Source organism: Leptopilina boulardi, unplaced genomic scaffold (genome assembly GCF_019393585.1).
Source record: "Leptopilina boulardi isolate dan_hultmark-lab unplaced genomic scaffold, ZJU_Lbou_2.1 LbouV2_165, whole genome shotgun sequence".
Taxonomy (NCBI): domain Eukaryota; kingdom Metazoa; phylum Arthropoda; class Insecta; order Hymenoptera; family Figitidae; genus Leptopilina; species Leptopilina boulardi.
In genome coordinates this window covers 5,584,371-5,599,839 of record NW_026137713.1, presented here as the reverse complement: position 1 = coordinate 5,599,839, position 15,469 = coordinate 5,584,371, and the positions used below count along the sequence as shown (strand labels likewise).

General features: G+C 28.4%; 2 protein-coding genes across 8 annotated transcripts in view; one reads left to right on the top strand and one right to left on the bottom strand.

The window, feature by feature from the left end:
- LOC127277244 (stress-activated protein kinase JNK) overlaps positions 1 to 15,469 on the bottom strand; it is a 90,732-nt gene that overhangs the window by 46,072 nt on the left and 29,191 nt on the right. The window contains exon 3 of one of the 7 annotated variants that reach the window (XM_051298198.1): positions 9,692 to 9,790. The exons of the other annotated variants lie outside the window; for them this stretch is intronic. The gene's annotated coding sequence lies outside the window, so the exon portion shown is untranslated. The remainder of the gene's footprint in view (positions 1 to 9,691; positions 9,791 to 15,469) is intronic. 7 annotated transcript variants of the gene reach the window in all.
- On the top strand, positions 7,469 to 8,576 carry LOC127277248 (uncharacterized). The gene is made up of 2 exons (XM_051298209.1): positions 7,469 to 7,562; positions 7,979 to 8,576. Exons 1-2 carry the CDS (start codon positions 7,548 to 7,550, stop codon positions 8,273 to 8,275), a joined length of 312 nt encoding a protein of 103 aa, XP_051154166.1. The 5' UTR covers positions 7,469 to 7,547; the 3' UTR covers positions 8,276 to 8,576.

Sequence of the window (15,469 nt, the reverse complement as noted above, 5' to 3'; positions counted from 1 at the left end):
AGAAATTTTCAAACTACGGTTCTTTAAATTTTTTAGAGTGTCTTTAAACTTAAAGATTTATGCACACTTTTAGCATGTACGTATTAATAAAAAGAAAAAAAAAAGTTTAACATTGAAGAATGAAAATTTCATTTTATGTGCCTTATCCGAAGTGAATCAATGGCGTTTGCGGGGAAGTAGTAAAGCTCTAAATCCACCTTCACTGCTTCCAACCGGGAAGAAAGACGAGTTTGTAGAATAAAAAGCGTCTTTTCAGTGCTTTTTCGTGCTATTATATAGATAATTTCGGTATCGTATATCGATCCTCCCTCTGCTAAGATAATGTCCAAAAGGATTTTTTTAAAAGAAGAATTATATCGAATTAGACAGTGGACAAAAATTTTATTTAATTCAAATAATAATTTTTACTATTATTAAATAAATATTTATTGGTATTAGTTAATTAATTATTTGAGTCAATTAAATGCTATTTGTTTCAAATACAGAAATTATTGTTTCTAATACAGAATTCATTGGTCAAAATGCAAAAATTATATTGGTTCTAGTACATAAATTATTGATCCAACCCACTTGGAAAGATTCACCGGAAAGTGCCCCCTGGAGGTTCTATCAGAATTCCGCCGGAATTTTCAACGTAATTCCGTCGGAGTTCCATCGGAGCTCCAAAGAATTTCCGCGATGGGATTCCGACGGAATTCTGATTAATTTTTTTCAAAATTTTTTAAAATCCTAATTCCGTCGGAATCCCATCGGAAATTCTTTGGAATTGCGATGGAATTCCGACGGAATTACGTTGGAAGTTCCGGCGGAATTCTGATAGAACCTCCAGGGGGCACTTTCCGGGGAATCTTTCTAAGTGGGAATTAATTTGGACAATTAGATTTCGAGAAATAAGAAAAGATAAATGACATAAAAAGGACAAAATAAACAAAAGATGTGACTGCGAAGAAAAATAATTTTTTTTTGAAGACACGATTATTTTTAGATTTTGATTGATAAATGCGCTTGAGAACCAAGTACAAAAATCGAGTGCAAAATCAGTAGTTAAATGAGGGCGTATTTGCGGCGCCGAAAGTATTTATATATATCGCAAGTTGGCGCCGCGAAGCTCTCTCTCTCTCTCTCAATGAAAGCTGTGCTCAGCATCAAAGCTCACTTTTCTGCATTGTGTTAGAGAGAGAGAGAGAGAGAGAGAGAGAAAAAAAAGAGAATCCCTTTCTTGCGTGACTACATCTATTCAACCATCCATCATTCCATCCATCTCGATCTTTCGTCGTGACCAGCCACAAGAGGGATGGAAAAGGAAATGCCTCAATCCCTCCCTCCCATCCATTCAGTCACTCTAAATGCCTTTTCTGCGAATCTTATAGGGTGCACGATACACGACACCTGTTCACTGCCTTGTAATTGTCTCGTCAATTTCACGTCAGCCTCAATACACTAAACTATATAACTTATTTTCTCAAGCAGAACAGAATAAAAAAGTTTTACTACTGTTTACATCAGATAACATTTCCCACTTTAAAAAAAAAAAATTATCCACAAGTAACAAAAAAAAATTACAAACATAAAAATTTTTCAATGACAAAATTTTAAAAACAATTTGAAAACTAGAACATAAAACATAATTTGAAAAGTAGAACATAAAATTATTTTCTCGTCTCTTATTAAATATTTGTAACGCGTTACAGTTGAAATACAAAAAAAAATATTGTCCACTGTTTTACAGATTTTATTTCTCCCTTTGACAAAGCCTTCCATTAGTCGTGTAAGTAGCTCAAGAAACGTAGTATACGAGACAGGAAAAATAGCACAGAGCATAAACAATTCGACGAGTAAGTCCGCACCCTTTTTTTTCCTGAAAGGGATGAAATAAAACAAAAATGAAACAAGAAGATTAGGAAACCCGATGGAGAAAGCTGAGAGCAAACAGACTTTAAAATTACAAAAGTTTAGAGTCGCATTTCTACTCTTCAAGTATCGCACATTGCTTTCTCGAAACAGAAAGTCAACTGGAGAGTAATTCCGTATTTTGTTCTTTTTCAGTTTCGCCTCTCTCTCTCTCTTTATTTTTTTTTTATTTTTTTATTCTTTCAAACTCACAAGCGGTCCATACAAGCAATTTCGTGGATTCACAACCTCTAAATGAACATTTAATTGAATTTTTTTCACCAATTTTATCTCCCAATTGAACTTTTACCTTTCTTCACAAATGTTTGTGTTTGATCTTTAAATTGCTTGAAAGTTAAAACATTTTTTCTTCATTTTACACAAAAAATATTGATAAGCAATTTTTTTTTTTCAATAAAATACAAAACAAAATTATATTCTTACTTTCAATTTTTAAAAAATATTTTGATAATAATAATAAAACACATTTTGTCTAAAAAAAAAAATTTGCCCAAAAAATCAAAAAGTAATGTTTATTTGAAAATATTTGCTATAAAAAATAATTATTATTTAGACTCTAGAGGAAACGAATGATCTCGTATCATGACACCATCGTGCTAAAAGTTTTTACCTCCACTAAGCTGGACACATAGTTTAAACTTTTAACAGCCCATCAAGTACTTTAAAATAAACTGTATTAAGATAATGATAAAAAAAAAACTTCTCCAACATTTTATTAATTATATAACAAAATCTAAAGTTTTTCTGAACAAAAGTTTTCTCAAAAGTAAAAATAATTTTCAAAACTTAAAACTATATTTTCCATCAGGAGAAAACAAAAAATTTCTTATACTTATTGGAAAGTGAAATCGAAGAAAATATAAATATTTCATAAAAATTCACAAGTGACCGAAAAAAAGGGGGTGGAAGCAAAGGGAAACAGCAAGAAAGATTTGTGCGAATAAATACCATAGGGGAATCAAATATCGTCGAGTTCTTGTCGCATATAAATATTGAATGTTAAGTTTGCCTTTTGACATTTATTAAGTAAAAAAATATTACCTCTCACAAAAAACAACTAGTAAGCGTAAAAGAACAAGAGAAAAAAATTTATTTAATCATTTGTCTTCGTAAATTTCCTTATATCATTAAAAAAATTAAAAAAAAAAACACGCAATAAAATAAAAAAATAAAATAAAAGTTGAGTCAACTGAAATAGAGATAAATAAACTTAAAAAATTAAGACAATAGGATTCTATTAATTTGAAGAATGGAATAACAACAAAACTCCACAGAAGGAAAAAGATTCTTTCCAGACATATGATATAAAGGGGACAAAAAAGTTTCCAAAGAAAAATGTTTCAACAGAAAATAAACTCGAAGAAGTCCTTGTTTCATTATTTTATGTACTATTTTTTTTTTCACTATTTATATACTATTTTTTTAAAATATAAATCTACTATTACTATTTTTTTAAAATCAAAACATCGAGAATATATGATAATATTAAAATTGAAAAAAAATGTATAATGCTACACATATACACGATGTGACTAATTCCCTGTGAAGGAAAATAATCTGTTAATTTTGAACCAGATTTAATTCAAAACTAAGTTAAAGCGATAAATTTCAAACTTGCAGATTGACAAAGTTATGATATTAAACTCCACTTCGGAGCATTCGCCAATCGTTCTCGGTAGTTGAATTCCGAAACGTTTGCAGGCAAGATAAACAAGGCAAAAAATTTTTAAAATTAAATTTTTCTTAGTAAAATTTAGTAAAAATGTACAAAAATTAAATTATTAAAATAAATTAAATTCTTTTATAAGTAAAATATAGTAAACAAAAATTACAAAAATCAATTTTTTTTTTTTAGTAGAATATAGTAAAAATTTACAAAAAATAGATGAAAAAAAAGAATTGCCAAAAACTGAAAATATAATGCTGGTACAGTAGCATCGCAATATCTTGCCTTGCGAAGGTAGATATTCTCTAGGGAGAAAAAGAGGGAGAGAGAGAGAGAGAGACGGCCCTATTGTACTAATTCACGTCGCTAATGTGAAGAGTTTCTAAAGAACGAACAAACAATAGAACTTACTCTACCGTCTTTGGATTTCTCTTCTTCCCTCTTTTTGGCTCTAGAGGTAACTACACGCCCACGTATACGTACTTATATACAGTTTCAAGCGTTTTACGTGATGGTATGAGTTTATACTGTTCATGTGTATATATGACTTTGCCAACCCCTACTCTTATAAACGAAAACGACGATCCGGTTGATACGTGCTACCGAAAATTAACAAAAAAAAACTGTCCAAAAAGCAAGAAGGGTTAAAAGGGTAAGAAGAATAGAGGAGGGAAGTACAAGTACACAAAATCAAGAGAGAGAGAAAAAAAAAAGATAAGGACATATGTTGCAAGGAACAAAAAAAAATTGCTGACGTAAAGGAATTGTGACAGAAAATAAAAAAAAATTTTCTAAAGGTATAATTTACAAAAAAAATTATTGAAAAATTCAGACAAATTAAAATTAGATGGAAATAGATGGAAATTTCGTTAAACGAAATGTGAATGATAAATGGTTATTTGATTTCATGAATTCAGCGATTGGATAATCTGTCAATATTGAAATTCCATTTTTTCAAGATTCTGCAATTTTTTTTCTCGGTAAAAAAATTTATATTTATCTAACATATTTATTTAAATAAAAGAAATAATTTAAAATATTTATTTGAATAAAGAAAATTTTAATAATAATTTTTTTATATGTTAAAAAAATGTTATATTTGGTTCAACCAAAACTTTTTTGAATGTAGTTTTATTTTAACAGTATTAAAATCTGACGAATCACAAACTAATTGAAATTAATTAAGTTTCAAACGAAGAGAATAAAAAGGGATAATTAATTAACAGGAAAAAGAGCAACTTGATCAATTGCGTTTGAGAAAAAAAAAAAGAGAAAAAAAAACCCCCGACGACTATATGTAGCGATGCGGGAAAAAAAGGGACAAGACGACAGTTTGTAGTCTGATAGATGGACTGGACATTGTGTGTCTCATGATGTTACACATATTACTCAAGTGTCTTTATATAAAGATTCAGAGATGAAAGAGGGAAGAGAATGAAAGAGAGAAATACAGAGAGCAAGAGGGAAGTATTTTACAACACTGAAAGTGTCTTGTTTTTGTTTTGACACTTGAGTCCAAAAAAAAAACTACTAAGCCTCCAAAAGCTATGATTTGTATGCAACTGGATGCTGGGCAATTGATTTTATCCGATTCCACGATACATATTCATGTGAATCGAGTCGAAGCAGAAATTCTCTGACACGAAAGATAAATTTAAAGGAGCCTGTTCTGCATAAATTGCATCCGGCATAAGTACCGTATAAAAATAATATAGGAAAAATGCAATAATAAATTATATTCAATAATAAATTTAATAAAGTGAAACTCAAATGAAATAAAACAGCAAAATAAAAGCAAAATAAATTCAACACAAATAGAATGTAAAGAGTTATGCTTCATGAAAATAGGTAAAGCTACAAGTGAAATTGCAAAATATTCATAAACAAAAGTTACCAGAAATAAGACAATATGGTTCATGATTTTGACTTTTATAAGAAAAAGCCTCATTAAGATCATTAAAACAAGTACACTAATTATAACCAGGGAAGAGAATTTTCATTTTAATTACACTGTTGGTTCGACTTTCCAAATATATACCTCAAACTTTTGTTAAAGGTCATTCTACAATTATTCCTACAAAAAATTGACTACTGTTAATTTTTGGTGAGCCAATAGTAAACTCTAGCAATTTTTGATAGAGATTTATATAAAATTATAAAAAATAAATTAATTAAAAAATTAATACTAGCGCCTAGGGGGTCAAGACCCCTTAGTACCTTTTAACCCTGCGGGGTAAAAACGAACTACACAAAGTTATAATCCACACAAAAAATATATAAAGACGGTGATTAGTTTCAAAAACTTTTTAATATTTCGAGAGTAATAAATTCGAGGAAAATTTTTAATTAGAGGCTTGGCTGTTAAAAAAAACGAAGAAGAAGAAGAAGAAGAAAAAGAAGGTCTAATTACCCATCGACCATTCATTTTTTTTTTAAGGATTTTCATTATTAAGGGTGAAAACTAATATAGCGGAGTGTAAAAATAAAGAAAAAATATAATTGAATGAAATGTACAATAAAAATTCAATGAGTATATATATGGAAGATATAGTAAGAGAAGAGAATTTACGATGTTATAAAAAGTAACAAATAAAACCATTAGAGCGACGAGAGTAAAGTGATGTGTGTGGTGAAAAATTGCACACAATTGCAAAAATAACGCTGGTTTCACCCGTTTTTCATTAGCAGCCGCTGATAAATGACAGCGAATAAACATGATTAATTGATCAAGCAGGTAGTCCTTTTTTCCCTTTGATTCTTTGGCTGATGATATTTAATTTGCCTAAATGACATTTTACAATATTATACGCTTCTTTGACTCGATTTCTACACAGACATTTTTACAAATTAACAATATTTTACTTCAATCGTTTAAACTATTATTATTATTAATATTATTATTATATTATATTATTAATTTTATTATTATTATTATTGTTGTTGTTTTTGACAAAACTTGTTTATAATGTAGTTTAGTAACTCAAAATTTAATCGAGTGCATAAAGTATTTTTTCAAATATCCAGTAATAATAAATAAATAATAATAAAATATTTTTTAAAATAATTAACTCAAAATCAATTTTAGAGCGTTTAAATAAATTTTTAAACTGTATTATTTAAATTCATAATTGGATTCACTTAGTTTTTCCTTTAATTTAGTTTTTCTTTCTTTTTAAACAAAAAAAAAAAAATTATCTTCATTAATTATTATCATCGACGAAACGCGACCTTTACGCAAAATTACCTCACACCATTAACTAATCATTTATAATTCTAAAGACATCGTTAAATACATCAAGTACAAGGCTCGAATACATCGCAGAATTAATAACAGGGTGCTAATTAGAAGTTTACGATTAAAAGTTAAACGAAAAAAAAAATGTCAAATTCAGAACAATACGCCTATTATTTAAAAAAAAAAGAATAAATTATCAGCATTTAAAATATATTATTAAAAGCATCTATTTTTATTTTAATGGTATATAAATATAATAATAAAATTATTATAAAATATTGAAATATTCTAAAAGAGGTGACAAGAATTTATTATTTTTCGAATTTTTTCCTTTTATAATTTCGAAAATTATTTTTAAAAAGAACATACATTCTCACACAAAGAAAAAGATGACAGTCAAAATAAATCGAGAGGTCAAGTTGATTGCAATGAAATCAATATGCAGCATTTCGATCAGTTTTGGATTGTAAAATACTTTCATTAGTATTTGGCTGGTGGCCAAGGACATGTTACCTAACTATGAGATCTATGAGCAGCTTATTTCAAACAACCTTCCGATGGTGACCATACGAAGAAGTCACGTATGAATCAAGTGCAACGGTTTTATTATCAATCTCGGCACGTATCATGAGAAACAATGGATTTAGTATATAAAGAGACGCGAAACAATCTTCCAACATCATTCGAGTATCGAGCAGAACAACAAGTACACATCAACTATCCTCAATTATCAACATGAAGTGCATTGCAGTAAGTCCAATAATTTTTTTTTTTTTGAAAAAACAAAAAAAAATTTTCTTTTTATTGAAAGACTATTTAGAAAATTTTTAAACTTTTACTATTTTAAACTAGTGAATTCTTTTTAATTTAATTCCTCTGATCTTTTTAATTTTTTTCTGATTCTTTTTTTAATTCTTCTAATTTTATCTTATCTACTAGTTTAATTCCTATTAACTCCTATTTTTTTTACTAATTCTTTCTAATTTCATCTAATTTCTATTAATTCTTTTTAATTCTTTTTAATTTCTTCTAATTCCTAGTAATTCTTTTATTCTTAAATTCAGTATTTTTTACTATTGTTTCAAAATACACGGAAAAAAAATATAAAGTAATTTTAAAAAAATCCGTTTCTTATTTATTATTATTAATAGTTACTATTATTTTAGGCAATCCTTCTTCTGGCTTTGGCCGCCGTCGCTTTAGCTGAAACAAAGCCAGTGGAAGTGGAGAAGACCCAAGGAGCAAAACAAGTGGTGTCTGGACCGGAAGTCGAAAATTCAGTTGTGTCAGGGAGAAGTAAGAGAGGATACGTTCTAAGCGCATACAGCGCTCCAGTTGCGTACAGCGCATACACAGCACCAGTTGCATACAGCGCATACACCAATTATCCCTATGCGTACTCGGCATATTCATCTTACCCTTACTACGCATCTGGCTACAGTGCACCCTACTATTACGTCTAGACAACAATCTTTTCATGGCTATCAAAAAAGAAAAAAATAGAAAACAAAATTTATCATTTTTTTCGCATTGATTAATGAACAAGAAACATCCGGCAAGAAATCATCATTTCTCAGTTATATCGCACACGAGTCAATTTTCCCCTTATAAATAAGATTCATTGAAAATTTTTTGATAAAAATAATTGCGGACTATGAGAAATAAATATATAAAGAATGTAAATGCAGAAAAGAAGGAAAAAAGAAAAATACTAACGAAAATAGAACACACTGTATATTGAAAAATAAACATTTATCTCCTATACGAGAAAAATTTTTATTCATTCATCCCTTATGAAAAAATTTCTTTCCATACTTGAATCAATGCATCGAATATATTTCATTAATTCAAATAAAGTTTTCTAATTATAATTTCTAACATTAAAAAATTCATAGATATACTTTTAACGAGAAAAGATGTAATAATCATATGGCAAAAGAGATTACTTCAACCGTACTGAAACTTTTAATTGCCTGATTTAATTGCGCAACTCGTATAACTCTGACCAACAGAAATATATAAAAGAGAGTTATTAATACAAAAATTATATTACATTGCAAAATTATTTTTACATTCAGAAAAAAAAAATTTTTTTTATAACCAAATTGAGCAAATAAATTGTATTAACCAAAACCAAAGAATTTTAAAAACAAAGAAAAAAGTCAATGAAAATAATTTCAAATCAAGAAAATATTTTTTGGTTAAAAGAACCTTGAACCTTTTTCTAAAAAAAAAAACTTGACGTAGATAAGACATATTTACGCCTTTTAAACCAGCACTATGAAAGATCTACAAATTGACCTTGGCATCACAATGGAAGTAGCGAAGACGTTTATCGATAGGCATCAATGTATTTCATACACACATCACATGGAGCCATGACCCTTTTTCTATATCTATATAATGCCCTACTTAAACCAATTTCAAAACAATTTTTAATCCTTTTTTTTTATTATAATTTTCCAATTTTTCCAAAATTAATTCAACTAATTAAAAAAAAAAAAATCCAAGATAAAAGCGAAATACTAAAATACACCGGAAGTATATCACTACTATTTCTGTGGGGAAATTGAACTGTATTCGTTAAATTGAATTGAGTTGGCAAAGGACTTAAGCAACTCTCAATGAAAAGACAAGAGGAGACGAGAGAGCACAAACTCGACGAAATAGTTGTCAATGCTATTCGTTGATAACAGATTGTCGCATCCTTCTCACAGAACGACGAAAAAAAAAAAAAAAAGAAAAACACACGAAAAGGATTGATGTTGTGAACGAATAACGAGAATTGGAAACTCCAATTGAATCGATAACAAAACTTGCGCGCTTACTTTTTTATCATTCTTAAGAAAATCAAGATAAAAGAGAGTTTACAAACTTACATTTTATCATGATGGTTTCTCTCACAGGTGCGATTTTCGAGATTAAACTTTCAACTTACATCTATTATATCAAGAAGATCAATTTTTTATCACACTCACCTGAAACACAAAAAAAATAGAAAATATTTTATTAAATTAATTACGTTACATAACAAAAGATTGTAATATTTTTATAATACTTTCACGTATCAGTATAAAGTATTCCTCTCAAATTGAGAGGAAATCAGAAAATATTTCTCCTTAAGAGGAAATTAAATACAAAATATTTTAATGAAGAGAATTTTACTTCAAACGTGTGTCATAAAAAAAAACTTAGAAGGGATAAATATTCATAATTGTGAATTATATATTATCGGGCTGACAAAACAGAATTGTTTCACTTAAGTGAAAGAGTTCATGTTTGGTCAGCCAACTCCGATCGTTTATTATTTTACACAAGTGTGAAATACATCCAGAGAAAAAATATATAATTGTCTCAGAGCCAAATAAATATATTTATTTATTTCAAATAAATTTTATATGAGGTAAATAAAAAATTTGTTTACGCTAAATAAAAATTTAATTTGTGCTAAATGAATTTTTTTTATTTAAAACAAAAAATTCTTAGGTTCTGAGAGAAAAATATATTTTTATTTGCTTCAAATAAATTTTGTTTATTAAAATATAATTAATTATTTATTTTTTATAACAATATTTACTATCTCGCTAAATTAAAATTGAAATTTAGAGAAAAAGAGTTTTATATTAATATATATCAAAGTTATTTCGCGAACGAGAAAAATATTTTTTGCAGCTCCCTTGGAAATCATATAATAAAGTTTTAAAAGATCAGATTTGTTTGACCGCATTCCCCCTTTGATGTGAAGTAATTAATCGAATGCGCTTGGTCAACGAAAATTGTGATTTGATTGGATCAAAAACTTGAGCCTTGCCACTTGAATTGATTTTCATTAAAGCGCAGCCGACTATATTTGTTTGATCGATCGGCTGAAAGAATTGACACGAAATATATGAAATATACTAGCGACCCTGAAATATTCTAATGTACAACTTGACACTTAACAAATTAAATAAAAAACAAAAAAAAATCACATAAAAAAATATTTAAAAAACGTTTGTATTTAAAAATTCACTTTGCAAATATTTCACCCTTCGAAAAACATAATTTTCTTATATATATACACACTTTTGTATATATATATATATATATATATATATATATATATATATATATATATATATTCGAAATAGCAGAAAATGTAAATGAGAATCTTGAACGTTCTTTCAAATTCACTTCACGTATATCTAGTTTTCAAGACCCGTCTCGACGTAGACGTGGCGATAATTGTGACACTTTCCAACCCTCTACTCTTCCTTTATGTAGAAGAAGGTTTCGAGAAGAGCAGACGTATAATACTTAAAATGCCCGCAACATCCGTGAATCTCACTCGTTCGCCATTACTTTTTTCTACCTTCCGGCGATTCAAGGGGAGAGTTCAAAATCTTCTTTTATGAAATTTAAAAAATGAAAAAAAAAAAAAATTTCGCCAAATTGAACTAATCAGTACACTCGCACCAAAGAACGAATTTTCCAATAGGTTTATTCGATAAATTTCTAAAAATTATAAACTATAAAATATTTATCGCAAAAATATACTTTTATTTTCAGAAACAGAAAAAAAAGTATCCCATTGTCTGGAAAATCAAGCGTAATGATTGCTACAATCTAAACGAGTTTGCACGCCGGGTTTCCGTGTGTAATCACCGAATCGGATAACACAATCACGTTATTCTGCTTTATGTTCCCTGTTTTGTGTAATAAATACATATTGTACACAAATATTCATATATATATATACAACACTTTTCGCGTCAATTGAATAATAATTTACATAGCAAATCAAAATATATTTAAAATTTCAATATATATAATAAACTGAAAAATTCAAAGTAGAATTTGTAACCTATTTTTTCAATTTATAATATATATATATATATATAATCCCATAATTTCTGGAATCTCTCAATCAGTTCTTGCACACTTGATTAATTCCATGAAAGGGCCGAGTAGTTCTCATCCAATGTATATGACTTGGTCCCAGAGGACGCGCGTAATGCATTAATTAAGCAGAATCTCCTGCAAACCGGAAACTACGGTCTCGACTGCGATTCTGCCTAATGGATAATAGGGTTTCCGTCTGAATGTGAATTCTGTTTGCAAAAGACAAAACCCATTGCTCACCTATATTGTAGATCAACAATCGATTTCTAGCATTAATCACCTTTCAAAATAAGAATTCTTCAAAAATTCGTTTTTTATTTAATAGTTTAAATTTTACTTTGTAAGTATAGTAAAAGTTACTTTATATTATTTCCGTGTTAAAATCAATAATGGCAATTGATATTTTCCGTACAAATATAAGACTTTACTTTGATCTTCATCGCAATTATTATTAATTAGCAACACGATTGATTTTGGCATTAGTATATGGTTTCGAAAGCTTTTGACGTGGAAAAGATTAAATTATGGTTTAGGTTGGACCGTTAACTCAACGGGTTATTAACCTCGTTGCTCAACCAACTGGTTGATTGCCACTAACGTGAAGTAACGTCCTTCGTAAAGAGTTTTCGAATTTGTCGCTATGAGGAAAACTCTTGAGATTCACATATTATGCAATTTTCCACCTTATCAAAGAATATAATAAACCCGCGAGAAAATTTGATAATTATATAATGAATTCAAAAATCTTATCCATCTATTAGAAAATAAAAAATATAATATGTTCTCATGTTCGTTGAAGAAAAAAACAGAATTTAATACAAGTCGTTCGTTGGTAGCGTGATTTACAACAAAAGTTTGAAGGGGAGGAGTTTAAAAGCCGATATTGGTCCATGGAAATGATGCATTAAAAGTGCACCCATACCGAAATTGAAAAAAAAGCTTTCAAAATAGACAAGAAAATTTTCTAACATTCTATAAGAATTGTTCAAAATTTTACTGAACAATAAAGAAGATAATTAATTCAAAAACATTTATTTGATTTTTACCTTTAAAAAAATATCCCATGTGAAAGGATTTCCGGAAAAGTTACTTATTACAATTTCCGGAAATTACAAATTAATTTTTTTTTTTCATTTCTCAAAACCTAAATTTCAGCTCAATTATTTTGAAACCTCTAAGTTTATTAAACACAAAAAGTACCATTCCCCCTCAGTGAATACGTAATGAAGATAGGATCACAATTAGAACTGTAAGTTCCTTCCTTTTTCCATTCCAGGAAAAAAAAAGAACTAAAAAAAAGATTTTTACCGAGAGTTCGAGAAGCTCGAGGGAAAAAAAAAGAGATTCATTGCATTGAACCGTCTGCTTCGTTTTTCGATGGTATGGGAAGTATAAGAGCGAATCGTATAATGTAGGTTTAATTCTTTGGCAGAATTTTATTTTTTCTAATTTTGTCATTTTCACGATAAAAGACTATTATACTAAAAATGTTTCTTTAAATTTTTTTTTTTTTTTTTTTTTGAAAATAAAAAGCAAAAAAAAAAAAAAAAAAATAAGAAATTCTCGTTTGCAAATATTTAAATAAGTTAACTCTATATACTGTGCCATGAAAATACCAATTAAATAATCCACTACTAAACGCGCGGGACAATTTCATTTGGTCCGTTGACCGAATGAAATTCTACAAATGCTTCAAGCATTTGCAATGTAAATTAAAGAAGCGACTGGTAGGTACAACACAAAAACTATAATTTACATAAATATATAAAATAAGCGTAGAAAATTTTAACTTGATAAACAAAAAAGATTATATAATATAAAAATTTCACAAGCATCTTTTCCACACTGAAAATATAATTTTAAAAAAGTACCGACTTAATTTTCTCGTTTTAAATAACGCTTTTTAACATTACTTTTGTTAATTAATGGTTTCTTTCTTAAATTACAATATTGTCAAATTAACAAAAAAAAACAGAAAAATAATAAAACAAAAAAATACTTTAAAAAAATAATAAAATAACGATGAAGAAAACGATTTTTACGATAAAAAAAAGAAAAATCGTTTTCAGGATAATTTCCCCCTTAGAATTCAAAGCAATTTTTTTTTTTGCCTGTCTCGAAGGGAATTAAACACTTATATAGTTGAAGGAATTTCTGAGAATTCCCAAGGGTGCGACAAGCAATGTTGAAATTTAGTTTCGTTGAGATAAACTCCCATCTGGCCTGATCCTTTCGTCCCCTCTTTAGCGTTAATTAAGCTTGCCCTATGCAGAAATAAACCCTCCCGCGTATATATATATATATATATATATACATAGAAAATTTAACACGATTTCACATTTAGAATCACGCAAAGTCACCACATTTCGAATCACATACACAATTCTCGTTACCTTGTTTATCATTCGAATCAACTATATAATACCAAAATTCAAAGGCATCAATTTTCAAAGTTAAAATAAATTTGTTTGTTTCGTTTGTAATTTCAGACAAATAAAAAATTGGATACATTTTAAAAATTCTGCCGAATAAAAAAATTGGTACTTAAAAAAAATCTATATGCTTATTCGAAAAATTAAAATTCGTCTAAAAAAATAAATAGTAATTAAAATTAAAAAGTCAATGATTTTTATGGGGGATATATTTCGCATTTTAAACTTTTTCAATTGTCGGGATTTGAGCGATAACGATAAATGTAAATAATTTTCATGCCGTGCGGTAAACATGGAATAGTAGTGTAAATTCGTAATATGTAGTTTTAGGTGGCGAAGCAATAATTTTACATGCCGTTGGGCAACTTGTAATATGTAACCGTAGACACGAATATATATATACATATATAAGTGCAAAGTTTAATTGCCGACGACCTCGTTCTCTCTCGGCCCGCAATAAAGCCGCCAGTCACGACAAGAGTTTGTTCCTCATATCTGTCTGCTTAAAACTGCACGACGATTGCATGCAGATTCAAAGTCCTCAGGGTGAATTTGAATTTGTAGTGCATCCGACTCACGTCCCACAGAATCCTATGACACTATATCGCAACACATAGTAATTCTTTCAAGAAATAAAAAAAAAGCGCATCCCTCACTGGGATTTTCCTACTTACACTGTCTAAATGAAAAATAATGGAAAATGCAAAACAAAATGTAAATTTTCAAAATAATATATACATCACATTATACTTTTCTCTAACTTAAATATTTCACATTTTTAAATATTACGAATAATAAATTTTACAAACGTAAAAATTTGCAACATTCACTCTCGTCGCAAATTAAATTCATCTTCAGGAATAAATGTTGCAATGGTATACGTAACTATGGAAAAATTTTATCTCGTAAATTACTGAATTATGCTTTTTTCAAAAAAAAAAGAGTTGCTTATTTACTTTATAAAGTAGGACAGAGTCTTGGAGGGAAAAAGCTTTTCATATCAGAAGAAAGTGGCACTTAACTTACGCCAAAAGAAAAAAAAAAAAAATTCCTACAGCGTATTCTTGACATAGGCTAACTTTTAAAAAAATAATATTTCAACGAGTAAAGGATTTTAATTAACAAATGAAAATTTTATAAGAAACGAATTGTCAACATACAAAAAATGAATTGGAACAAAAAAAAATAAAAATATATAATAGAAATTATGTGAGTTTCATATTTGAAAATATTATAAACGATATATATCTATATTACTTTCAAAAAGACACGAATTATGTCAATTTAACACTCATCCGAAAGAAAGTATGATTTTTTTTTTTATAAAATAAGCTGACGCGACAG